A 27113-nucleotide genomic window follows, 5' to 3' on the forward strand; every position below is an offset into this window, starting at 1 on the left:
CATATTCTATAACATCCTATCGTTGTAATTGGATGATGAGGTCGACATTTTGGAATTAGACCAAACTGACAACTATAAACTTAAAGTGCATCTTTGATCTTGTCCAGGAGTGGGCTCCCTGTCCTCCAGGAAGCTAACTCCAACCTACTGATACATAACCAATTTCACAATTGATTGAGACAAAACCACCATTCGGTCCAAATACATATTTTCTCCTCTCTGTAATGAGAAGTAAATGGTATATCCCCACACTTCCAATCCACAGAGTGCCACTTTACTGATACTTGATGAAAATGTTTTGAGCATTAGAGTGTTATGTCTCCTACCTGACTCCTAGCAATGCTGAGTTTGACCCTTTTATGTTTGCCACCATTTATCCTGGCCAGACCTTAGGGTCAAAAGCTGCCCCCAATTTAAGTTTGCATTGAAGAGAACAACCACATAAGAGAAGGTGCAAAGTTCTTCCAACTTTTGTGACCGCTTTCTTCACATTTCTAGGCCAAGTCTACAGAGTCTTGGTTTTTAAGATTATCCAGAGAAGTGATATATTACCAGTCTGGCGGTCCTCAGACCGCCAGACTCGTAGTGGGGTGACAACAGCGGTCTTCCGACTGCCACATTAGGACCTAGGTGGATTGCCGCCCTTGAACTGCCGCTGCTGCCAGGGAACTACCTTTCTCTAGTGGTGGGGCAGCAGTCTTTTTTTAAAATTATTTTTAAACTCTTTTTATTGAAAATGCTCAAGGTCTCATGCAATACATGGCAGTGAACAGAAGATACATCGCAAACATCAGTACATATCACTTGAACGGACACTGTAGTGACAGACTGTACAGTTATACAGACGGCATTAAACCAACCCCGCACGATCCACTCGGTATCTACGCCAGGGCCCCACACCTTTTTCCATTTCTTGGCACACATTCTGGCTTTATAGACGGTCTCCTCCGCCATCTGGCACTAATCCAGGTCCCTGATTCATTGCTCCCACTGAGGGGGCGCCCGTGCCCCCCAGTTGCGGGCTATGTTTCACTCTGCCACTCCCGCAACAGTAGCTAGCCATATCTCATTATACCTGGTCCAGTCAGTAGCCCCTCTTATCATTAGCAGCAACCACCTCGGATCCATCGGCATCGACTATTTCACCATTAACTCCATTGTTTGTGCAACTTTGGTCCAGTAAGGCACTATATACGGACAGTCCCAGAGTATGTGGAAGAAGGACCCCTCACCCTGGCAGCCCCTTGCGCACAAAGACGACAAGCACCTCCCCCAGGAGAACAATTGAGTGCGTGAATAATACACTCAGTGCAGTATTTTAAGCTGCACTAGGCGAAACCTAATCCTAATCACAATTTCACGAGGGCTCTGAACTGCCTCCGGCCAGTCGTCGACCTCTAGGCTGCCAATATCACCCTCCCATCTCTCCCGCATAGTCGCCAGGGGGTTTGGCATGTTATTAATGAGCTTGCGGTAAATGGTAGAGGTAGGTTTTTCCGGAATGGGGTCAAGCAGGAGTCTGTCCTCGAGTGGAGAATATTCTGGGAGCGTTGCGTCTGTGCGTATGGATGTTCGTAAGGCATGGGTGAGGCGCATGTAGTGGTAGTGTTGGGAGTCGTGCAGTCGGTACTCTTTTTGGAGGTAAAGGAAGGTTCTTGGTGTGTTCCCCTTCCACACATCACCCAAGTAGTCAATCCCTATGAGCCTCCAGCCCTTGAAGCCGGTCAGTCTAGACACCTCCGTGAGCTGGCCGCCAAACCAAAGCGGCGTCCTCCCCGTAAGGGTGCCCGCCCAGCCCAGGAATTTATTGGCCTCCCTCCAACATCGAATCACCACCCCTCTATGTGACGGGAGGTTCTTACAGCGCCTCCTCGTGTACAAGAGGGGCTCGCAATTGCCCCCCCCCCGGCAAAACATGCCTATGCACCCTGTACGCTGGCTCTGCCCTATCTGCGTAGACCCAGTCATTAACCACCAGCAACTGTGAGGCCCAGTAATACTACTGAACGTCTGGAAAGGCCAGCCCCCCGTCGTATACCCCCCTAGTGAGCTTTCACAATGCTATTCTCGGGTGCCCCTCGTCCCAAAGCAGCGTCCGCACTGAGAGGGCGATGCGTTTAAAAACTCCATCCAGGATCGGGTAGGGCGAGTTTTGCAGTATATAAAGCAGTCGGGGCAGTGCAAGCATTTTAAAAAGCGCAGCACGCCCCATCAAGGGGATGTTAAGAAAATTCCCTAGTCACATATACCCCGAGGTATTTAAACCCTTCAGTGACGATCGAAGCCGGGCAACACGACGGGATCCTCGGGGGAAGGCCGGAGAGGGGTAGATAAGCGATTTGGCCCAATTGATCGTATACCCCGAGTAACTACAGAAGAGCTCAAAAAGATGGAGCGCCTGGGCCATCGAGTGGTAGGGCCTAGCCATATACAGGACAATATCATCTGCGTATAGTGAGTAGGACAGCAGTCTTGAGGAATTAATATGCTTGTCAGGACCGCCTGATTTCATGGAGGTCTTTCCTCCATAAAAAAAGACAGTGAGGAAAGAAAGGTGGCCCGTACAGGTCCCCCTTGTCCCTCACTTCATGTGGATGCACACAGGGTAGCAATTTTATCAGAAGCATTCATGTTGCCAGAGATATTAAATGTTGAAAATGGAACAATCACATAATCAATAATAGAACAACTGGAAAAGGATGTATGGGTAAAATTAGCTGGAGTATTGTTCTCTATTCTACCATTTACTATTAAAAAGCATGATTAGAGGTTTTTGCATTTAGATCACCTACTAATACTATAACATTGCAAACCTCTCTCTTCATAATACTATAGATAAAGGAAAACGTGTCAGTTACCAGTCGGCATATAGTTAGGATCAGGTGGGATTTATGCATTAACCACCAATAATGATTCAATACTTTATTGTTCCCCTTTAAACTTATTTTTACAGCCTGGATTAGTTTTGAGTCATGTATGAATTCATTAAATGTCCTATTATAGTTGGTACTTAGCACTATCGCAACACCTCCGTTTGCATGATCCCTCCTGGACGGGATTGCGGGGCAATTTAGCACGAAGTATGCTTCTAATGTCCAATTATTTGTACACCAGGTTTCTTGGATGCATATTATATCAACCTCTAATCTGTTCAAGAATAGTATTTTATTACCATCAGTTAATAACCCAGCCGCATTCCAAGAAACCTATTTGGCCAATGGAACCCTTGGAATTTGGGACGCCTGCTACCTAACTCAACCTTCCAGCTTTTTTTGTCTTGGTCTGGGGCATTCTTCTCCTCTTTCCCACAGAGCAGGAAATCCTCATACCCCTTTTTTTAAAGGAGACCCGCAAATTGTTTACCTGTTTACAAGGCGTTGAGGGGGATCTAGTGGATAGTTACCCTCACCCGAAGTATTGTGCGGGGAGGTTCTGGTATTCTTCTCCTCTTGCCAAGTAGATACATGAATACCTTGACAGCTCAACTTGTCACGATTTAGTAATACTAGGTTAGATGCCACTTTGGAGTTAACAGTTACTCTGTCCCTATAGTGTACCCCTTGATTCACAATTTGGACTAGTGAGAGATCACTGCTTTGAAGCATATGTAATTCAGGTATATCAGCAAAACACCCCAATATGAAAGACCTATTCAGGTAGGTTTCTTGGTCCAAAATAGCTACAAATTCCAATATCAAAGGCACTTTCAGAGATTGACAGAGGGTATTATCCCAGACTAGTCCCAACGTATTACAACTACAGACAACTTTATTCCCCACTTTAAAAGTGAACATCTTGGCTTGGGTGTTCAAAAAGTAAGTAGAGGCCTCTTGTGGGGGAGACCGTGACTGATGCACCTAAGACATCTTCTGTTTGTAGATTTGGCAGATATTTTGGAGGCGGTTCTGGGGACAATCGGGAAGAGGATATGTCTTTCCTTTCCTCAATGAAAGCATCCTCAACCCACTCCATGATTGTGCCCGGGACAGAATTTAAGGCAAAGTGTTTATGCCCATCAGGAGCACAAACCCTGAGCTAATACGAAATTGAGACAGGAAGAAAGTTCAACCGACCCCAAGCATGTATAGTGCTCGAGCACCACAGTTCCACCAATGCTGCCCCCCAATAAGAATAGTATATTCCATCTGCAGAACCAAGTTGGCGATAGCCTTGCAAAACTGTGCCCTGACGTTGCGCTTTGAGTACAAAGATAAACTTGCCATTAAAGCTGTATTTCTGTCATGGCTTGCCAGACAGCCCACAGCATAGTTGTATCTACAAAATAACCACACATATTTATCCTTAGAATAGACAGTATTTGGCTTCCTGAAGTTACATCTTCCTAAGGTGAACTGTCATTTTTTTTCTTCTTATAAAATAATTGACATTTATTGTGTGTGATAAATGTCCCAACTGAATTAGGCGTTCCATCCCATTCTATCCTACAGGAGTACCCCATGACCGTTTAGGATGAAGTGGGGTACATGACCCAACTTTATCCCAATTATTTCCATGGAGAAAAGTGTAATTAGTCCAGAGGCCGGACTTGCATCCATCCACCCACAAAAAAAGTCACATAATAGGGAGCCACAGCCAATGACCAATAAGCCAAGGGAGCCATGGGTTGAAAAACTTTGGGAACCACTGCTCTTTCAAGATGGAGGGGACTGAGATGTGTGCATCACCTCGCCTCCCCCACCTGAGGTGTGGGGTTGGCAAAGGTGGGCACACCTCTCTTCTGAGCATGGTTTTACCACTGATTCTCCCGCCTAGTGGGGAGAGGAGGCAGAAAAAGGCAGGGACTCTTTCCAAAGGCTAGGAACCTGATTGGCAGGGACCCAGGGTACATCAAGTCCAGTTGCATCAAATGTCGGGCTAAAAGTGGGGGTAACCATGCACAACAAGGCACTTTTCTACACCTACCACAAACACTTGTTGGGCAGGGAGGCAGGAAATTCCAAGCACCTCTGGTGGTGGAAGCCTCTAGAAACTTCTCCTACTTCAAAGTGGGCATGAGGCATAAATAATGGACCCTCCGACTCAACTCTTCAGGACATCTCTGGACCTGTGGAAGACTCAGAAAGACGTCTGTGCTACTCTGCAAAAAGGACAACTACTCTGTTGCCCTGCTGCCTGAGTGAAAAGGACTGGGCCCACATCTTGAACCTGGGACCAGTAGAGTGACTGCAAAGGCTATTTGACTGGCCGTCTGATCAGAGTTTTAGGGACAGTAGCTCCACCTGGACTCTTTCTGCTGTGCGTCTACCCCTAAGTGGTGCCACCCCAGTCTTGAACCTTTGAAACTGGGCTTGAAGGTGCTCTGCCAGACCAGCTGTGGATCTGTGACCAGAACCGACGCAGCGGAATGCATCTCCTCGCGGCCTTATTGGAAACTGATGCTGCACGACGCATCCCCGATGCAGGCCATTGCATAGTTAGCCCCTCGGTAATGACATCCTCAACGATGATGTAGGACTTTGATTCTCAGCCCTGCAGCTTCCTCGGAACCACTGCTGCACGACTCAGGACTTCACATCACAGGGCCCTTTTCAACACAATCCTCTACAACGACGGGGTACTCCGCAAACAGCATCGCAGCTTCTTCAAAACCGCTTTAGCATGACACATCCTTGACGCAGGATTTTACAGCACCCTGCAACCAGGATATAAAATACTTTGTTCAGTGGGGCCAACTTGGTCCCTGCATTTGGCCCTTGCTCCATTGCGATCAGTCTGAACTTGTTTCTTTGTCCCGGTCTGGCACGACCAGATAACCACAGTTAGCACTGTGTACTTTTAGGCACTATTTTCACTCAAATCTTTAAATTTGCATATATTCGATTCTACTGATTGGATTTTTGTCGTTTTGGACTTAAGTTATTACATTTTACTCTTTCTAAATTGGTGTGGGATTTTTCATATTTTGTGTTTTCAGTTTATTACAAAGCCTGACTGCTTTTGTGCCAAGCTACCAGATGGTTGAGCACAGGTTAAGCTGGGGTTTTCAGGTGTTTTACCCTGACAAGAATTGTGGTTGTTGCTTGAGTAGGGTTTCACCCCCTCAACCAGTAACCCAATTTCCTACATTGGTGTTCAATGTGAAATTTAGTACTTGGATTTTTTTAGTGCCATAGAGTAATTTTGTGTTAAACTAAAGACCTATATAAATTATTTTATACCAATTCCAGTTTTGTTTTTAAATACTACTTCATTTTCTCATTATTTGTTTCCCAAATCCACTGCCATGCTACCTGACTGTGAATGAAATGTGTCTTGTAAAGAGCACAGCAACATCAAGGAGTGTCCTGGTGCTGCTCATATCAATAGCCTTACACATATAGTCTGACTGTCTGTTATTGTTTGAACAGCCAGGTTTTCAGCTGTTTTTGAACAGTGAGGTAGCATCCACTGAGCATATCGCAAGAGAGAGTTCACTGCCTGCATATGGCCCTAGATAGGAGAAGGTACGTCCTCCAGATTAAATTCAGTGAATCTTCGGGATCCTAGCTTGAAGGCTGTGAGCTGACCACAGATTTCTAGAGGGCACGAAAAGGCTGATTCTTGTCCTAAGGTATCCTGTACCTGTATGATGAAGTGCCTTGTGTACCAAAACTAGTGTTTTAATTAGTATTCTCTTCCTTATTGGAAACCATTTGAGGGCACCTAGGTGCGGGGACACATGCATTCTCGGCGGTAGGCTAAGAAGAAGGTAGGCTGCCGTGTTATGAACCACCTGAAGTCTGTTGAGCAGGAAGTCCCAGATATAGGGCATTTCCATAGTCCAGCCTCGAAGTTATAAGTGCCTGGACGACTGAGTTCCATGCAGGAAATGCAGGAACTTTTTTAGTATATGCAGTAGCCTGATACCTGTGCCTACCACAGACTTGGTTTGTGGTAGGAAGGATAGGCAGATGTTGAATTTAACACCTAAATGCTTAACAGTTCCCCCTTGAGTGCCTGGGAGGGGGGTGTCTTCCGGCCGAAAGGTCTGCCATGTTTCTGGGAAATTATAACCGAAGAATAGTATTTCGGTTTAATCTGAGCTCCATTTTAAATGATGGGTGGTCATCCAGTTAAATACAGCTGTAAGGCTGGTTTTGACGGATTCTCCTGCAATTTCTTCTCCCTTCCCACAGGAGAAAAGCAGCTGAGTGCCATCTGCATATGAGATCACTCTTGCCCCAAGGCTTTCGCCAGCTGGGCTAGTGTGGTGTAAGGTACACATTAAATAATATGGGACAAAAAGCAGAACCCCAATGTAATTAAGTACCCATATTTCCTGTCCTTAATCCTCTAAAAAGGAGGCTAGTCGGCCCAAGGATTGTCCATCTATCCTGATGGATTGGACATGCGCTAGACGTCTGAGTGGGGTACCATATCAAAGGCTGCTGATGGGTATAACATAATCAGCACATTGTGTGTAACAATACATGCAAAAATGGAATTCAAGCTCACCAACCTGGAGAGCTACACTATGGTTGAGCTCAAGCAGTTTTGTTTGGAAAGTGGTCTGCCAACCAAAGAAAGCACCAAGAAGTTGGAGCTTCAAAAGACACTTAGAGACGGTTCACCAGTTGCTGACAGAACCAGAGAATGGGAATGAGGAGGATGGATGCAAGCCTGAGGTGCAGTACTCGGGGGATAGTTTGCCTCCTGAACTGGAACTTCGTGCCAGAGCGGAAAGCAGTATATCTTCACAAGGCCTGTCCCCATAGAAGCAACCATTGCGTAACTAAAAAGACACTGGTGGGCAAAATAACGGGTGACCGGTTGTTAGCAACTCTTACCTCCAGACCAAACCACTTCCACGGCTCCAGAATAGTGAGTACGGTGGAATAGCACAAAGGTCAGGCCCTGTCTTCATCTCAGATGCACTCTTCACGAAGAACTCAAACAATATTTGAAACAGTCCCAAAGGAAAAAAAGGATATTCCAGACATGGCATCCACGGCTACTTGCCTGAACAACTCTGGGTGTTCCATCAGCAAAAAGCCAATTAAAGAAGCTGCCCGCATGGTGCTCCTCACCAAGCACAGAACACAATCATGCTCCTCTTTAAGATAGTGCAAATTATTCATTGATCTGACAACAGACTCTCCTCCACAACCTGCTCTTCTCCTACCAGAGTCCAAAGACCTTTTTACAGGATGGCAGGAGCAAATGTGAGAGTCAATGCCTGCTGCTAGTCCCAGCCTCACCACTAATATAGGTAACTCCCCAGTTACCGCTAGTGTAATCCCAAGCTCAATTATGAATATGACTTCTTCGACTGCACAAGTTTATCGATCCTTGGATTGGTCCCTGAAAAAAGATGATCCTTACTAACTCAAACAAGTAGTTCCCCTTTAAACCAAAGGGCTGCATTCTCACTCCCCAGAAGGGAGAGCTTTACTGACCAGGAATTGGGAATCCTGATGGATTGTTTTCTTTCTAACATTGAAGCTCAAATAGTGCAAACTCTGGGGCAATCCCCGTTAATGACACAGGGCCCTGCGGAAAAAACTCGGAGCCAGCTTTGACACTGCAGGCCACACCGCATATGCAAGAGATGGTAGCAATAAGAGCCACGCAGGACACTATAGCCAGGACTCTACTTTGGCAGTCAAGCAAAATGGAACTACAATTAGATTTGATCCAATCGTTGGCACTCAACTTGCTGAAATTGGTTCTCACTTATTCTCCTGGAAACATAGCTAAAATTCCTTGTGAAGGATGAATCCTACCCTTGCTCCCCATTCATCAACAAGATGAATGCATTACCAGAGATACTGGAGAATGTGGTTAGTTCAATCAAGGTCTTTACAACAAATAAAGCATCTCAGGCTAAGTTATTAAATGCTACTATGGTGAAGAATGTCTATCAAAATAATCATGGTATATCTGAACCAGCCATTACCCTGGAAGTTTCTGATCAACTATCTGATTTTCAGGATCTGGGGGCTCGTTCTTCCTCCAGTAGGCCATTGGATCGAGCTTTTGGGCAGGACCACTCCAGTGTGTGATGGATTACAAGAGATTTGGGAAATCGGAAGTCTATTGAGCCACTCATCTTCCTGCCTGACAAGAAGGGCCCAAAAAAAGTTTTAAAAACAGACAAAAAAGCAGCGCTTCCTTAAAAGAACCTCTCCACCCACCAAAACAGCTAGAAGTAATAAAGTGCAAGATCTCACAAACTCTGGAAATCTTTTTCCAATCTTTGCCCCTCTGACACAGACAACATCTCAACCCCTGATTCTCATCCGTGCGTCTATCGTAGTCTCCCCAGGCGTTCCTTTATTGCTTCAGATAGAAGAGCCAAATCGGACCGGGGGATTCCTCCGAGATCGATGACCAGTCGGTGCAAAAGACAACCCGAGACATGTAACCACTGGAGTGCGGAATGCCAGGTCAAGGGTCCCGCACACTGGTTATGGAAAGTGGCCTAACAGTAATGGATGGGATGCCAGGCACACAAAGTGAAAGGGTGGACCAAGGCACCCAATCTGAGTTGGAGACCCTGGAATTGCCAGGCCTTAATCCCAGGAGTCAACAAAGGAGCCCACAAACCCAAAGAACCATAATTGATCATCAAGTGCCTGGAAGGGAGTGTTCATTGACCCGTTGGAGTATACCCGCACTTTTAGCTCATGGTAGAGAGAGGCCTCTATGATACATGGAAATTGTTGGGCCCCATTTGGTTTCAACTTGCCAGTAAGCCTAATTTAGAGAGCATCAGAGAGGTGAACTCAGTAGCTTTGCAGGCAATAGTTCCCCGGCACAGGATTTAACTACCTGCTCAGCCCCCCCTACAATACGGCCAGATGAGCAGCAAGATTTCAACCTCCATAAGTGCACTAAAGAGGAGAGTTTTACCTTAAAACGCCTCTTAATTCCTTGATACATTCCGAGGGGCTCTATGAACACGCTCAACAGTGGAAATTTGTTGCAACTGTTTGCTCATATCCCTGCTCTTAAGAACATAACCATTGATGACCTGCATTGGGTCAAATTTGAACTGCCTCTGTTAAATTCAACTGGAGATGTGACTAAGGCAATCTGGAAAAGAGCAGCCCAACAGAACGCCGTATGGGCCAATACGGCAGTCTTCAAAGAATGAGGCATTGATCATTCCGGCAGCAGTGAAATGTTTGAATGTTCTTGGACACAGGCCTTCGTATCGCAAGTCCCTGGTTGACAGAATATTTGACAATGAAGCAGGATAATGCATCAGACGGCATTGGACACTACCTCGTAGCCCAGCAACATCCTCAGAAAATCCGCTATCCAACACATCCTTGATGCAAGATATCGCAACGCTCAACCACCAGGCAGTTAAGTACCTTGTTTAGCGGGCCTAACATGGTTCCTGGATCCAGTCTGAACTTCTGGAGGGTTTCTGGTCTGGCGCAACCAGATAACCACAGTTGGCGCGTTGTGCTTTTAGGCACTATTTTCACTTACATCTTTAAAATTGCATATCGCCAGCTTTATTGATTGGACATTTTGTTGTTTTGAGCTCAAATAGCTGATTACATTTTACTCTATTTTTCTAAAGTGGTGTGGGATTTTTTTTGTGTGGTGTTTTCAAGTTATTACTGTTTGAAGTGGTTCATACATACTTCACACATTGCCTCTAAGTTAAGCCTGACTGCTTTTGTGCCAAGCTATCAGAGGGTTGAGCACAGGTTAACTTGGAGTTTGTTTGTGTTTCATCCTGACAAAAATTGTGGTTGCTGTGTGAATAGTTTCATCCCCCTCAACCAGTAACCCAATTACCCACATCCATTGAAGGTACTCACTTGCCTAAAAGTATGAACATTCCAGGAACTTTGGTGCTGACGCCGCATGAGTAATTCAGACAGAAATCCATGAAGCAAGAGAGCTTTTTTTTTTTAAACAGTATGACTGTTTTTGTTGTAACACTATTTGATGATTCAAATTATGCGCTGTTAGACATGGTTTTATTGTTGTATAATCTTACATATTTGTTTGCTTTGTATCCACCAAATTTACTTTCTTTAGCTTTGTTGTTGGTTGAAAACGTTACCAGACAAGAGAAAAAACTTTCTATTAAGAAAACAATGACTTTTCCGTCATCCATTAAGGCTCTGAATCAAACCCATTCCTTGTTAGTATAGTTTGTCGCTTTTTTGCCTGTGGTTTTATGTCTCATGGGCACCTGCTTATTTAAATTGAATGTAGGAAAATTAAAACAGATCTCTAGTGAATTGTTTGACGTAGAAGATACAGGAAGAGAGTCCAGGGATTTTATGAAACCAGACAAGTTTTATGTTTTTTGGTATTTGTAGTTTATCATTTTGGCTATGAAGTAACTTCTTCTTTATTTATTTATCAGCTCCACCCAGAGAGTCCCTGCTGCTTCCCCCTCAGCACATAGTATTAGCACTACAACTCCAGACCGAACCCGGTTTCCTCGTGGAAGCTCAAGTCGAAGCACTTTTCATGGAGAACAACTACGAGACCGACGTACAGCCACGTACAATGGACCTCCAGCATCACCATCACACGAGACTGCTGCATTTTCTCATACCAGGAGGGGAACGTCCACTGGTTTAATTAGCAAAATAACATCCAAATTTGTCCGCAGGTATGTCCCAGCAAAACATTTCTATAGGTTGCATGCTAATGCTAGGCGCCTATAAGCATTTATTCCGCCGACATTATCCATTTGTAGCAATAGTAATAATTAAATAAGTCCTCTGGAAAAGGTTTGGAGGATTTCTTGATCTTGAGTTGTACAGCCATGACCACAAAGTAGTACTTCAATTATTCCTGTCCTTATATTACATGGCCCCTCTTCATAACATTGACATGTTTTTAAATAACATTAAAGATAGTGATATTTGGTGGAAGTTATGTTTGAGTATAGTTTGAAAATATAAAGTGGTGTAAAAAGTTCGAAACACAAATTATGCATGTTTAGGACATTGTATTCAAAGATTTGTAGCTCGCATGTGCCAATTTAGAAATCTGAGACCCAAAGCCGGACCTTAAAAGCACTAGAGAATGTTTCAAGAATTATGACAGCATGGCTTATTAGCAGCAGTCATGCTGTGTATTTAATGTGAGTAGTAGGATTCCATCTGTGGCCCTCTGCATTGCCCCTTATGGAGAATAGTCAGCCCATTGTTAGCAAATACATCAGCAGAGGTGCTAATGGGACTTCTGTCCAAGGAATACCAACAAAAAATAATTTTAATACACATTTTCTTTCATTCTCTAGCAGACCTATCTTTGCTGTAGGTAATCATAAGTTACATATAATCAATTTACCCTTTATTTGGAGATCTAAGAAACAAAACTGATCACAGTGTACTGTTTTCTTAATATTCACTTGTGCCTTGGGTGAACGTACCCAATGCCATTCCATTAGGTACTTTTTTCTTCTTTCCTAAATTGCTGCTGGTAGACAAATTCAGGTTGAATCACGATTTTGAACTTAATGTAGTTCTCCACTGGTTATGAATAGAGGCCTGGTCTTGTTGGAAATCGACAATCTCAAGACCAAGACACATGAAGACACTGGTTGCCAGCGCTTGCTGTCTAGAGTTTGACAGTAAATTTGGAAATGGTAAACGTATGTGTTACAGCAGTCTGGCTTAAAGTAAAATCAAATGCATTGATCAAAATAAATATAGGAAAGAAACATAGGAATCTTTTCATTTGCCTGAAAGACACTGGTAAGTAACTAATTATTTCAGGAAATCAAGTTAGTTAGTTGGGAGTCAAGTCTTGATTCCAGTTGGTAACAAATCATTGATGATATATTCCTGTGTATGGTGGTCATACGTTTTCCTGCTTGTATCTACTCATAGTCATATCCAGACACAGAAAAGCTGGGTCATAGAGTTCCGCAGATCTCCAGCCACATTCAGGGTGAGACCCCCCAGCTCCCTGCAAAACTTCTGTCAGATGACATGCTCCCCACGTCAAATTGAAAGGGTGCCTCTTTCATCTGGGGTCAACCTCACCATCCATCCTTGGCTGAGAACAGATTTTGGGACCGCAATGTCCAGGCGTGTTTCCTAACAGATTTGAAAAGCCCCATCAAGGCTTCCTTTTCTAGATCTCCTAGATAAAGCACAACAAAGTAAAGGGAACATGTGCTTGAGCTTGTTAGGGCGCAAGCCTGTAAATACTGTCTCTCTCACTTCAGGTAATTAATAGGGGTGGGCGGAATTTGCGTAATCGCATTATGCAAATCTCCGTGAAACAGTAAAAAATCTCTGCAAACACGCAGAAATTCCGAATTGCTTGTTCGCAATGCTTTTTTCCTGTTCGCAATCACTGTTTGCATGCTCGGGGGGAGATATCTTGCGAACACGCAATTTGTGACCGCGAACAAGCAAAAAATTTCGCGAAGTCACGCAACGCAGAATTTTTGGCAATTTCGGGTTCTCCGCGGAACGCAAAATTACCCAAATTCCGCGAGCCGAACGGAATTTGCCGCCCAGGCCTAGAAATTAACACCAGATGCTCGATTTCAAACACTAAGCTCACAATCTTTACACTCACTTTCTTCCCTCAAATACCCCTCACAGTCTAGCCCATTGTATCACCAAAAGATTTGCAACATTCTCCACTTCCCACACATCTCCACACACACGTCACTAGTCATAGTTCATTCTTGTCAATGCTCTCTCAGTAGTTCGCCATGCTACTGACATAGAGTGTACCATCATTTCACAAATCATTGCATTGCTCTCCATCTCAGAGGTTCACTCGCCCCACCTTCTTTCACAACTTGGATGTTCTTGTTATCAAAGATTGCATTGTTCAGTTCGTCAATCAAATCCACAAACCCAAAGAAGGACGCACTCATTCACAAACTCTTATTTCTCTGGACACTCTTAGAACTGTCCAACCACAGCTCCGTGAAGCTTCTCACCTGCTACTTTTATGTCTCTGCCTCATCTTCAAACACAATTACAGGCTACCAAGTAATAGCATTTGTTTCAACCGAGAAATTACTGACACCATCACCAACACACCCATTCATCAGAGCAGTATTATTCACCTCGAAATTGCTATCTAAATTTGAACACATGGCTATGGAAATGAAAATCTTGCCATGTGAATCACTAGACATACTCCGCATCACTCAGCACTTCGGGAAGCAGCACATACCGTGGACACCACTCTGAATCTCCTCCTCTCATTCTTGCCACTTTTACAATCTTCCTCGGTGCCATCACAGTCAACCCAGACTTGCCAGATAACTGCTCCTTTAAGAACTCCCCTTCGACACACTCGCAAAAGAGTTATCTTTGTCACTGTTTTTTTGCAATAATTACTTTCCGCTGGTAGTAACGGATTAGACTAAGTGCATCTAAATTATCAACAGTAATATAATAGTGTGATAACACTAGCAGAGTTTACATCTGTGGCAATTGTGTAAAAATGGTCCAGTGTATTGGTTCTAATCTTGGCTTCCATGCTAAGAGACCATGCTAAACTCAGTACCATCGGCCACCAGCCACACAGCTATTTTCACCAAGATATTCCATAGAATTTATCTTATCTTCGATGTCTGAATGAATGAATACACCTCATGAGATCCTACTAATTGTTGTTATATTCTCATATTTCCCTCCTTGCATGTCACAGTGCTTTTGGATCTGTATGGCCTCATCAGCAATTTATTATCTTCTCTCCACTTGGTCTGCTGCAGCATTTTAACCATAACAAGGTCCACCTTCACTTCCTTTTCACCTGTTATCTCCATTTTGACTAGGCTCTTATGGTTAGAAATAGAACTAAGTTGTAGTTTCACTGCTGTAGTTTGACAGTGATATGATAGCTCTCTCTTTCTACGGCTTTGGCTTTCGGTTTTCTTGATGACTGGATGCATTAATAACCTAAAGACTTTCTGTTTAAGTGGGATGCACTAACTGGATTATGAATCATTTCAGTTACCACCCAGTGGAAAGAAGTGGGGTCTATTCTAGGTCATTATATCCATCATCATCAATGTGGCCATCATTCTCTAACCCAGATACTGAAGCTTACTGTAACCAAAGCTGTTTTCATTAATCCTTTGGTCTCATTGGTGACATTGGCTAGCAAGGGGCCATTGCAGTTAAATAACAGGTTTTGGGAATCCAGAGCTCCTCTCTGAATGCTTTTTTCAAATACTTGTTGGTTCGGTTTTAAGAAGCTGAGAAATGGCACTATGGTGAGCGAACTGCTTAGTCCCTTCCTAACGCTATGTTTGGCAACAAGTGCGATCCTGGATAATTGACGCGTAACCTCTTAACATACTTCCAGAATTTCCGTTTGGCTCTGAGGAACTATTTACAATGATGTACTGGCAAGATCATTATCCTTATGAATTTTACTACATTTCAGCTGCTTGACCAATAATCATAATCCCTTAATACCATGTGGGGCTATAAATGCTGCATTGTTCATGAAATAAGTAGGTTACAAGTCACGGGGGAGTTCATGACCTTAAAAATGTAAACATATGCATAAGGTAATGGTGGCTAAATAAATTCTCTAATTCCGAGTTTGTGAAGATGCCCCCATGATTTAATTCTGATCCCATATGTTTGTTGAATTTAGGTTTATTAAATGTACATAGATTCTGAAGGCACTGTAATCTTGAAACTGTTAGTAGCACAATAATGTATTGCAGGATAATTCAGTAACTATTTACATGTTTTTATTTTGTCATCCATGTCAAGCTTTTGTCGTCCTTAGTTCGAATTAAAAAATGTGGATTTGTTGCCGAACATGCCTGACTAGCATAAATATATACTCATTAACCAGACAGTGACGCACACTTGTTTGTATAGTTAATGAAATTGTGATGATGTATTGTGAATTGAATGTATACACTGTGGCATTGTTTTTCCTGCTTCATGTTATAAAAGACTGGACGTTTTTTCTCAATCTCTCATTGTAGCATGTTCAAAGGTAAATTTGAGTTTTGCTATCTTGCCCCTGGAAAACAAAACTACAACTATAATGTGGTTAACAACTAAATTATGACAAATATGTTACCCCTCTTTTTAGAACTTTGCAAGTTGTGTTCACAAAGAAAAAAATGTGAAAAGCCAAACTCTCATTCATCTGTGAAGGATGCTAAAATTGTCTTGAGACACTTTGCAAGGATGAAAGACAGATTATTAAACTGATAGTTGTTTACCGCCCATTGTAAATGTAGGTTATCTTGCCTCTTATTTTAAACTTCTATAATTGAATCTAAACCTTAACTTTATTTTGAGGGATCCAAGTGAAGGCGAAGCCAGTGGCCGAGCTGACACCTCAAGGTGAGGAGCCACTCTTAATACTTCGCTGCTAGGCATCTTTGTTTGAATCAATATCCATTGTACTGTTGTGATCTTTGTTAGCAGTAGCAATAACCGTGTAAGCCAATATTCCGTAACGTATGATGATGTTCTGCGCTCTTGAAAATGTATTCAGCTTTCATTTCAGATTTATTTATTGAATCAAGGTTGTGACAAAAAGGGATTAGCTCAACTCCTATTAGCTAGTCAAAGGCTAAGGTTTTCAATTTTTTTCTCTATCCAAACCCTCTTCTACAAATGAATGGTGGTGTTTAAACTGATGTGGGAGGTTACTGAAGCTCATTTTACACACAAAAAGCGGAAGCCATTTGAAATTTGGCCGGTCCTGTAGCAGGAACCTGCTCCTAAAAATTAGTCTGTTATCCCACATCTCATGCCCGTGTTTTGCCATTAATGCCAAAGGACACAAACACTATCTCTTTTGTCAGGAACCTGCCTATTTCTGGGTGGACGTCTTTCTAGCTGGGACCTATTACCACTGATTCCTGAGTGCTTGCTTGTACAACAGTTCACCGGTTTCAATGCATGCTGTTGTCATAGCTCACAGGTTTCAGTAGCTTACTACTTCTGGTTTCGTGTTTGGTACAGCACCATCCCATTCACAGTGCGCTGTGCAGTATTCTTTCTAGTATAGCTCATAGGAGTTGATTATACCACTCAAGGGACAGATTTGTCATCTATCCCCCTTGTCCCACACGCACCAGGAGTTGTATGACTATGTTGCACTTAAGGTAAGTAAACATCTTTTCTTATCAGTGTCATGAATGAAATCTTAGTTCATGTGTACATCGCTATTCCATTTACCCTTTAAGGCATGACCCTGAGATGTATTTTAGGGGTGACACATGAGCCTTCTGTCATGTCATGAGTCTTTGTAGCCTAATAATAGGTGCGTGCCTAACTTAATGCCACGCTGAGTTAAAACTACCAAACACTAAAGGCATTGGTCCACCAAGGCCCACCTGAATCATCTGTGTTATTGGTTCTGGTATCAATGACAATGGAGCACATGGTAATGCACTTCATTGCAGTGCTCGAAGGACTATCTACCTTATCTGATGACAGCAGCAACACAAACTCTTGAGTTCTTTTAAAGATTAATCTAAAGAAAAAAGGCACCTCCTGTCCATTTTGTGGCCGTAGTTACCCTTGGTTCACACTCACATCCATCTGCACAGCAGTATATCAGCTTAGGGGTACCAGATCCTTTTGTACTTAAATCTGTTGCCTCTGGCCAGCAGTATCTTGTTGTCTGCCTCGTTATTAGACTTTGTCTACCAGACAGCTTTTAGCTATCTGTAGGCCAAAGTGACTTGTGGACCATACCTAAACGTACAATGAATGGGCTTAGAGCCTGTCCATTTCCTACATTGGTTGTCTTTTGTTGTCTCATTTGCTTGCTTCTTATTTATCGGCGTACATTCCTCACCTTCTGTTTGTCCCTCTCCTATTCTTTCAGGGAACTTCTTTTTTTCTTTTGTCAGAAACGTGGCCAGGTGCTTCCCTTTTAACAACTCCTTACTCCCTCCTCTGTTGCTTCCCTACTCCTAACTGTAATTGTATGTTTTTTGGGATGCCCCAGGAGCTCCCATTTGCTACCGGGACACTCTGCATTGCATAAAGCTCTTTTGGGTGTCTCTATTACTCACTCACGCCCACTTCCCGATTACCCACCAAATCAGCTCCCACACCTCTGGCACACATTTATTTATGTGTTTATTTATTGGAGGGCCTGGCCGCTGCCAGGTGCTCCCTGTACGAAAAGTGCTTTTGTCCAAATACAGTTTTTTTTCTTTTATCTACCAATCTAAGTAGTGTCCACCATCTTGAACACATTATTCCGTAGTCACGCGCATGCCTGGTGAGGCATGCACGAGCAGGTCTGTTAGTCAGCGTGAGCTATATGAAAAAAGTTTGTGATTTGAGAAACAAGGTTTAGCAGTTCGGAATATCTCATCTCTTTGGCACATGCCTCAACAATGTTATTAGCCTGGCTATGCACCCGGCATAAATTTGAAGTTTGCAGTTCTGGTCAAAAAAGCTTTAGGAAAACACCATTGTCTTCGGAGAATCCAAACATTGAATAGTTGAGGGTTCTGAGCTACCGTCTAGATGCGAGTCCTCCATAGCAGTGATGAGTCTCATTGCCTGTAAAGCATCTTGGACATTCACAGTTCAACTGCAGATGCTGTCGGTCAGGGAATGAAATTGTGGCTTAATATTCCAGTGCTCTCATTCTGAGACTCTTCTCTTAATAAAAAGCTATGTTGAGGCATCAAATGGCCCCTGTAACTTGGTAGGGCCTTTACAGTTAATGTATATGCATTCAGTACTGTGGTTTTTGGTATACCTGCCAAGAACATCGCTCTAGTTGTGTTTGCAAGCTGCCATTTGTGTTTCTAATTTGGTTTGTTTTTATTGCATCTTGCCCAAAAAAGCCGTCTTCTACAATTCCATAACATGTATGCCAGTGTTACTTCAGTCTGTTGGCAAGCCCAACATAAGTGTGACTCACAGTGCCAAAGCCATCTTACAGACTGGAGTAGAAATATTATTTTATGTTAGATAAAGCCTGGAATCAGATGAAGTAATCATAACAATCTAGATCATTTTCAATATTGATAATATCTTAACTCTTTTAAGTTAAGTATTTGTCTGTTTTGTCCTGATCTTTCACATGTTTGTAAAAAAAACACGTTTAAATCACGTATGCCAGATGAAGATGGTGTGTATTCAATGATTAGAGAATGGGAACAAATAGAGACCCCACTGGCATCAGGCATTGCACAGATTGAGAATAGCTAAAGAGTTCATTCTATAGTTGTTTCTCTCTTATTTGACAACTTGCACTTCAATTCCAAGTACTCAAAATCCACAATGTTATTCTTAGTTTCCAGAATAAATGTGTGTATCTGAATTAAATAGCAGAGGTTACCCTTAGCAGAAATGTGCCTACTATTCAAGGATTCTCTCTAAATCTTAACTGACTGAAAGAGTAGTTCTTACAATTTCAAAATGTTATCTACTGTCAGTAAACAGCGAGCTACGGTCTTTCCAGTATGCACCCTATAGGTTCTTGGGTCCAATTAGTTTGAAATCAAAGAAAGAAATATGCAAAGTAAAGACATTGGGATATATTTTTTTAATATTCTGAAATCTAGAGCAGTCCAATCGTGGTTTCCTTCAGAAATACACAGTGGTAGATTTTGATCTCCGATTTCAAAAAGATTTACATCATTTATAGATTGAGTTACTGTGTTTACCTAAAAAAGTGAGAACAGCTCAAGGAATTTAAGTGATACAGCCATCTCTAAATTATTTGCCTTCCACCGCAGCATCAGATTTAAAGACTCCTGTTGTGTACAGGCTGCGTGTACCTGTTGTAATGTTAATAAAATGGGAACATGTTAAGTTGCATTAGATGAGAAATGTCCCTATGGACATGATAACCAGACATTTCAAACCCTCTGAATTCCATTTCATGTTCTACTTTATAAACTGATCTTTATCACAAGTGGTGATTCTTGCCACAACTTCTATCTTTTCCCAATTTATCTTGTATCCTGATATTGAACTGAACATACTCTTCAGCTGAAATAGAAGATCACATGTTCTGAACTGAAACGCCAATTGTGTAATTAGTATATAGAAATTATCCTTTTTTGTACAGGCAAGAGCCTTTACATATTTGTACAGTGATTGTCACAGAGTCAGTAGAGATTAAATTTGTATGGATGGTGCTAACATTACTACAAATTTCCGAAGGTACACTTCTAAAATGTCACATGACAATAAATAATGTACATAATTCATGCATTAGATAGGGTTCTTCCTAATAATGATCGAGCAGAGTACATTTCAACTTAACCACCATCATAAAGCTGCCAGTATGCTTGATTCATTACTTTATGTTAGCTAAATTATGCAAAATTGCCATTTATTGTTAGATTCCAGTTGTTAGAGTGTAGAATATCCGCAATTTTATAAATACAGTATTATGGTTTTTAAATTCACAGCACATGAAATTATATCTTTTTTAACTGTTACTTTTTGGATGTGTTTTTCCATCTTCTTTTTACTTTCTGCAGAAGCACGTCTGGGGAAACAAAGGAGAGAGAAAAAGAAGATGTAAAGGATTCAAAACCCCGTTCTTTAAGGTTCACTTGGAGTATGAAGACCACAAGTTCCATGGATCCGAATGACATGATGAAAGAGATACGAAAAGTATTAGATGCTAACAACTGCGATTATGAACAAAAAGAGAGGTTTTTATTGTTCTGTGTTCACGGTGATGCACGTCAGGATAGCCTTGTGCAATGGGAGATGGAAGTTTGCAAACTTCCACGGCTCTCACTCAATGGGGTACGCTTCAAACGAATTTCTGGAACTTCCATTGCATTTAAGAACATTGCATCTAAGATTGCGAATGAGCTTAAGCTGTAAAAGAAACTTGTGGGATCAGGGAATATTCATACACGTTTGACACTACCATGTTGGAATGTACTGGTAACGCCTAATGTGATTGGCTTGTGAATCTCCCCACCCCTGTAGAAATTACCCTTATTGCAATAAGGTTATACATAGTTATGAACTGTACAATGAAAGTCATTATGACCTATATTAAATGACTGTAGTTAAAAAGAAATGTTATGTTCACATGTACAGCTAAGTAAATAGAGAGCAATTTGTTCACAGTTTATGTTCATAGAGTTGTATTATAAAAAGAAAAGTTTTCGCTTAAAAAAAAATACAGGTCTTGTATAGTTGTGTTTAGATTAATGTACAGATATGTATGTTCAATGCTTTGTTTCAGATGTAAGTTCTTCCCGATTATTATTTGCATTTTTGAATGGTATTTTTCTTACCTCCATCATGCTTATATTTTTTTAGATTGTGTCCAGTCTGAAAATGCGCAAATATTGGAGTTGTCACAGCTGTAGCATGATCATATTTTAGTTATTTAAAATCATTTATGAATCAGAGACTGGTCTACAGGCCGGCCATAGTTGTACACAAGGTTGTTCTTGGCTGTCTTTCGGTTGTAGCCTTGATAATAGACCGCATATGGTTGAAAATGCAAAGATGTTTACAGTGTTGGCACTTGTAGTTAAAAAAACAATAACTAAATTAAAATAATACCTTTTTGAGCCTTGGTTCTCTTGAGCAAGGTGCTGGAGAAACTCAATCATAGGTTATAATGTTTCCCTGCATTATTAAGAGGTTTTTCTGATGACATTGACAGATGTAGCAGTAGAATTGGCAGCCGCCTTTGAAAAAAGGAAGTATCATGTCTGTTCGAAAATGATGTGAAATACTCATTGTTTGTTGCTTTTAAAACCATTGCAAATTCCATTGTGGAAATGTGTATTGGGACACTTTGCTAGCACAAGCTAATGAAAGTGAAGTATTAATCAATTAGAGCAGTTGATAAGACACCTCAGGAATTAACTATCTGTTGGTATGTTTTGGCCCTGCTCCCATCCTCTGCCCCTCCCTAAACTGCACATGCCATGGTATACAATACTTTGCGGTTAGGCATACATTGTTCATAACAGTAGAAGATTGTTGAGCCATGCTTAAGTGGTTGTACAGTTTGTTCCCATGTAATCTGTTTGTGATTAATATTTTACCGGATTCCTTATATTTATTCCACATCATTATGCTTGTAATGTGCAGCTTTATAATAAGGCATTTGCCTACATTTAAAAAGGGGTTTCCTTCATAAATTAGTGATATAAACTTATGTAAAACCACTAGTACTGGTACATTTTAATATTTGTTATTTTGTACTGAATTGACCATAGAGGTTGATTGTGCAATGCTATTTAATGTTGTAATTAATGTATTCAGCATATGGATCCACCATCTGACCTCTAATTTGGAAGAATAAGAAGTTTTTGAAAAAAGAGAAGAAAAAGCTGTCCAATGAAATTCAGGAAAATGAAGCAAAAGCTGTGATGATAAACTTTGCGAAGCTAATCAGACTCAGAAGGCTGTAGATGTTCCTGATGCTCCGCCGTCTGACTACTTTTTGACGGATTCAAACTTCACACGCTGTACTGTACTGTGATGTAGCTTTCTGCTGTAATGGTTCTGTTCTGAGATGGACGTGTATTGTTGCCTTAGAAGATGGGTGATGGAGAGGATGACATGTAGCCCCCTTATGCCTAGTGTTCATTTAATGACATTTTTGATGCAAGTCATATTGATTCACTCTTACTGGTGCACTCTATTAAAACCTACTTGAACAATTCTGATAATAAAAAACATTTATTTGCCCCTTCATCAGACAGGAAATAACTATTTCAACTGGAGTGCTTAATTAGCAATATGTGTATTTTTATGTATGCTCATGTGACTTGTTTGATTTGGTTCACAAATGGTATTGATCCTACTATCATTAGGTTTTCCTAAAATTGTCCTTGGTGCATTCCCTCTGGTACTGACTCAATACCCATTTTTATACATTTCACCTGAGGCTGAGTCCTTTGGTACTGTAAAATTGGATTGAACTATCATACTCCAATGAAATTGAAATAAAACATCAGGAGAATGGAGCATGATTACGTTTTCGCTTATATTTTTGATTTATACACCTATTTGTCTTACTGTTGACAGAAATGCTTGTGAAAGGTATAAGGCCATTGCCACAGCGACAGAAGAGGTAGGGCCAAGGCAGAAAAATAGGATTCAGCTCCTTACAAATATCACCAGAAATCCTGGCATCATCGTCTTGTAAGATGTGCTAATGAGAAACAGTTTTCCAACTAGTTTATCACTTATCTGACAACCTTACTATCACACTCACTTCATCTCCCACCTTTTTTTTCAGAGTTTTATATAGCGCAAACTAGACCCGAATCGTCTCTTGTTAATCCTACTCTTTTTTGCCACCTATCACTTACCAAAATCATTCATCTACATCTTCCTGTCCCACACTGCCAATTACACTTTCACTTCTTATTCAACTAAGTCCTGCTGTATTCATCTCCCATGGACTATCCAAGTTGCCTGTCTTCTCTCTGCATAACTCTGTGCCAGCTCAACATTTTGATTCTGCTCTTGCATGCAAATTTTCCATTGCAATTGTGACTTTTACCTCCCTCCGGCACTCGTGTACCCCAATCATGTATCTCCTGTCACAAACTATAAAACATTCTCTGCCTTTCACCCAACATCTCTTGTCCATGTTTCCCAACTACTCCATTCCTCTACTTCTGCTACCCTAACCCCTACAGCCTCTTACCTCTCCTCTTCTTTATTCACGCTGCCGCATTCTACTAAATTAGCCTTAGACTAACCACAATGACTGTGCTCCCTGCATTTGGGAGAGGATTTAGCCTTCCGGCTAGAGCGGTCTACCTTGAAGCTGGGGGCCGGGTTCGAGTCTCGGTAACCACGCTCAGCATCCTGTGATTCTGGGCAAATCACTTAATCTCTCCGTGCCTAACAAAAATGAATGTGTCCTTTTGTAACGAAACTGGTGCTCATGTAAAGCGCTCTGATACCCAATTCGGGTCTAGTTTGCGCTATATAAAACTCTATACAAATATATATTTTTAAATCTCTGTAGCCACCTCAAATGAAATCGGTGCGTCACAATATGGCCATCCCTTCATTTACTGCTATTGAACTTTTACATTTTCAACTGTATTTTACTTTTACCTCTTATAGCTAGCCGACTCCCCTCTTGTATGCTTCAGGACATCAGATCAATGAACAAAAACTGTCTTTACATCTATGAACGTATATCAGATTCTTATCGTGTCCTGCTGTTCATCACAATTTGGCTATGTAATGATGCAACATATCTGTTACATGAAACAACACCCCAAGCTTCTAAAATGCTCAGATATTACCTAAGAAGACTGATAAAAGAAAAGACATGGTTTAGAAAATCTTCCTTCTAACCAATTCTGTCCAAGAATATATGGCCCAAGCATGAGTAGCTCACCTCGATCAGTGTTTTTTTACCTTCAGCTTTCACATCCTAATTTCTCCTGACTGACAAACAGATCTCCACCACAGAATCTGGCATTTGCTGATACCTTCCGGGACTTTGTTGCAAAGTTCACATCCATGCATCTCAATTTCTGCATATTTGGAGACTAAACTTGGTCTGATGCTACTGAACGACATCAATTTAAATGCATCCTCCAACTTGAAGTCACTAGATCTCTGTGCATACTGATACAGCCATCTCACGATTATCTGAGTGACTAAAGACTGCAGTAATGGTGAATTGTCAGAATGCATTCCTGTCAGGAGGAGGTTGAGAGAAGGGTTTCCGGACCCCCACGCTCTTTTCATTACATATAAATGGTGTAATTGACCATCTCAATGGTTTGCATCAACGATTCTCCCAAGCTAGATGGGCTAACGTTCCAGCTCTATTGTTAGCCGATGATACCATTTTGATCTCCAGGAGTCCTAAGGCCCTGGAAAACTTATTAGCCTCCTTTCAATCATATTATACACTTAAGGGCTTGGAAGGAAACGCCTCTAAGTCAAAGATAATGATCTTCGATCCACATAAACTTTATAAAGGGAAAATCAGACTGAGAGATAAGGTGCTAGATAGAGTTGCTAATTCTGAGTACCTTGGAATTAAGCTTGATGACACTTTGTTGGCGGCTGCACCTAGAAAAGGGTACAATTACTCTTACCTATAGGGCAGTTTCTATCCCGATATTCTTTAAGTCTGCCTGGTCTAGGGTCATCTCATCAGCTGTTGAGGTCTATAGGACCAACGGCCAAACAGCAGCACTGTACAGGGGCGACATTTTGAGGTACTCACGTGTAACCCATCTAGCTGTTCAAGAAAATAACATTATAAGATCATTGAGTAATCTGCCTCAGAGAACCCCTGTAATTTCTGAATTTGGGCCTTGACGATTTATGAGACAACCCCTGTACAATCATGCAGACCCTGTACAATTATGCAGATTTCCAAAGGAATTGTTTAAGCAGCTTTCTGGGAATATATCCATCTTGTATCCTTCATAAGCCATTTTCTCAGTATGAAGCATATCTAGATTCCGTTCAACCATTGTTGGCTAGGGCCTTGTTCATGAAGCTCCGTTTCGGAGTTCTTAAAATGAAAATGCATTCAGCAAAGAGGGACCACGGCTCAGACAATGCAGCTTGATCTGGTCTGTGCACTAATAATGCTGTTGAAAACTTTGATCAAGTCTTTGTTTTCTGTTCAATTTATGTAAAACCCATACGAAAATGGATAAGAACTCCGTGCCTTACCTTGGATTTTTGCACTTTACAACCATCACTTTGATTATTTTTAACTGATACTTCGCCCTTTAATGCCTTTTGTCTGAGCAGATTTTTGCACATTGTATATTTAATTAGAAAGATGAAAGGCAAAGAGTTTTAATTTGTTTTAGCACATGCTGGGGTCTTTCAACTGCTGTTTTATTGAACGTATTTATATTATCTTGTGACATGTATATGTTAGTTTATATTTCAAATGCACTTTTTCATATTTGTTATTGTATGTTATTCATGTCATTTATGCTATATATAGGTGCATTATTACTGATCGATCATCGCACACTCATGTAGGGCATGAGGGGGGTGTTCTTTATGACACCAGGTCCATAAGTTCTACAGGTAGATCTGTGGCATGGTCGGGTGGCTTGGCGGACCGTTCTCTAGGTTTTTGTCACTGGCCTGTGCTTGATACAAATTTTCTGCTGAGCTTCATTTTCCTCCTGTCCCTCTCTATGCTATGTTGCGCTTTTCTGCTATTATGACAATGAGTTGTGTGGTACTGAATGTTTTTTAGTTATGTACAGGTTCTCCATTCCATTGTCACTGATGATTACCAGTCGCCTCAAAATACATTGGTGTGAGATCTCGGAAGACGGATGGCCTATCTCCCTTCAACTCGAAATTACTTCAATACTTATCAGCCAACCAACCCATTAACAGCAGTTCTTAATCTGGCTGATGACTGTCCATAACAACCTTATTCCATTGAAATCTCTTTCATCTGCTAAGGCCCTTGGAAAGACTGTCTGACAAACACCTGAAGTAGAATACCCAAAAACAAAAGGAGTCTTTATTTATTTATTTCATTTATAAAGCGCTCTATCACCTGACGGCATCCTGGCGCTAGAGAACTCAGAGTACATGACAAAAGGCGACCAACAGAGCAACAAGGGCGGCTAATACAGGATAGTACAGCAACTAAAGACTCTGGAAGAAATCTTACAATAATAATACATTTGCACTCCCATGCGATTCCAGATTATATAAATCCACCATCAATAAGATTTCAATACTTGAGCCATATCTCCAGTGGACACCTACCCATCAAAGTAATTACAAAAGATACTAAATAAAAGAACCCTGAATGCATCCTCAACAAAGTGCTATCTCAAGATCTAAGTGATTCTTTGGCAAACTACTGCATTGTAAGATCCAAACAACTCAAAATTCATGAAGATGAAAAGAAAGGATAATCTAACCTAACCAATCTCACCCGAGTCCGACAAAGAAGACCACTGACGAAAATTGTTTTTTATCAATAGCAAAGCCCTTAAGATTTCACCAGCATCACAAAGCTTGTTCCTCAGTAGGAACACCAGCATATTATATATTCTTGCTTATATATTGAACAACATCCTCTTAAAAATTTCTACAACCGCCACCTTGCTAAATGGAACTCTCCCAAGTGAACTTAAAAGATACTTAAACCCTTTTAAAATATGGCCTATCTAAGGTGGATCCCTATCCTTGCCTATTTCAATAGCCCATTTTATGCAACGTTATCAGTAGATCTAC

At 41.5% G+C, this 27113-nt stretch overlaps 1 protein-coding gene across 4 annotated transcripts in view; it reads left to right on the forward strand.

Moving 5' to 3' along the window:
* Window positions 1–22876, forward strand: part of MARK1 (microtubule affinity regulating kinase 1) — a 492874-nt gene extending 469998 nt beyond the window's left edge. The window contains exons 16-18 of one of the 4 annotated variants that reach the window (XM_078649810.1): window positions 11336–11587; window positions 16230–16274; window positions 20402–22596. In XM_078649810.1, coding sequence (XP_078505936.1) covers window positions 11336–11587; window positions 16230–16274; window positions 20402–20756 — 652 coding nt within the window. In that variant the 3' untranslated portion in view covers window positions 20757–22596. Of the gene's footprint in view, window positions 1–11335; window positions 11588–16229; window positions 16275–20401 lie in introns of all 4 variants that reach the window. The other 3 variants (XM_078649807.1, XM_078649809.1, XM_078649808.1) reach the window with 3 other exon arrangements.
* Window positions 22877–27113: the final 4237 nt, after the last annotated feature.

This window comes from Lissotriton helveticus, chromosome 6 (genome assembly GCF_964261635.1).
Source record: "Lissotriton helveticus chromosome 6, aLisHel1.1, whole genome shotgun sequence".
NCBI lineage: Eukaryota > Metazoa > Chordata > Amphibia > Caudata > Salamandridae > Lissotriton > Lissotriton helveticus.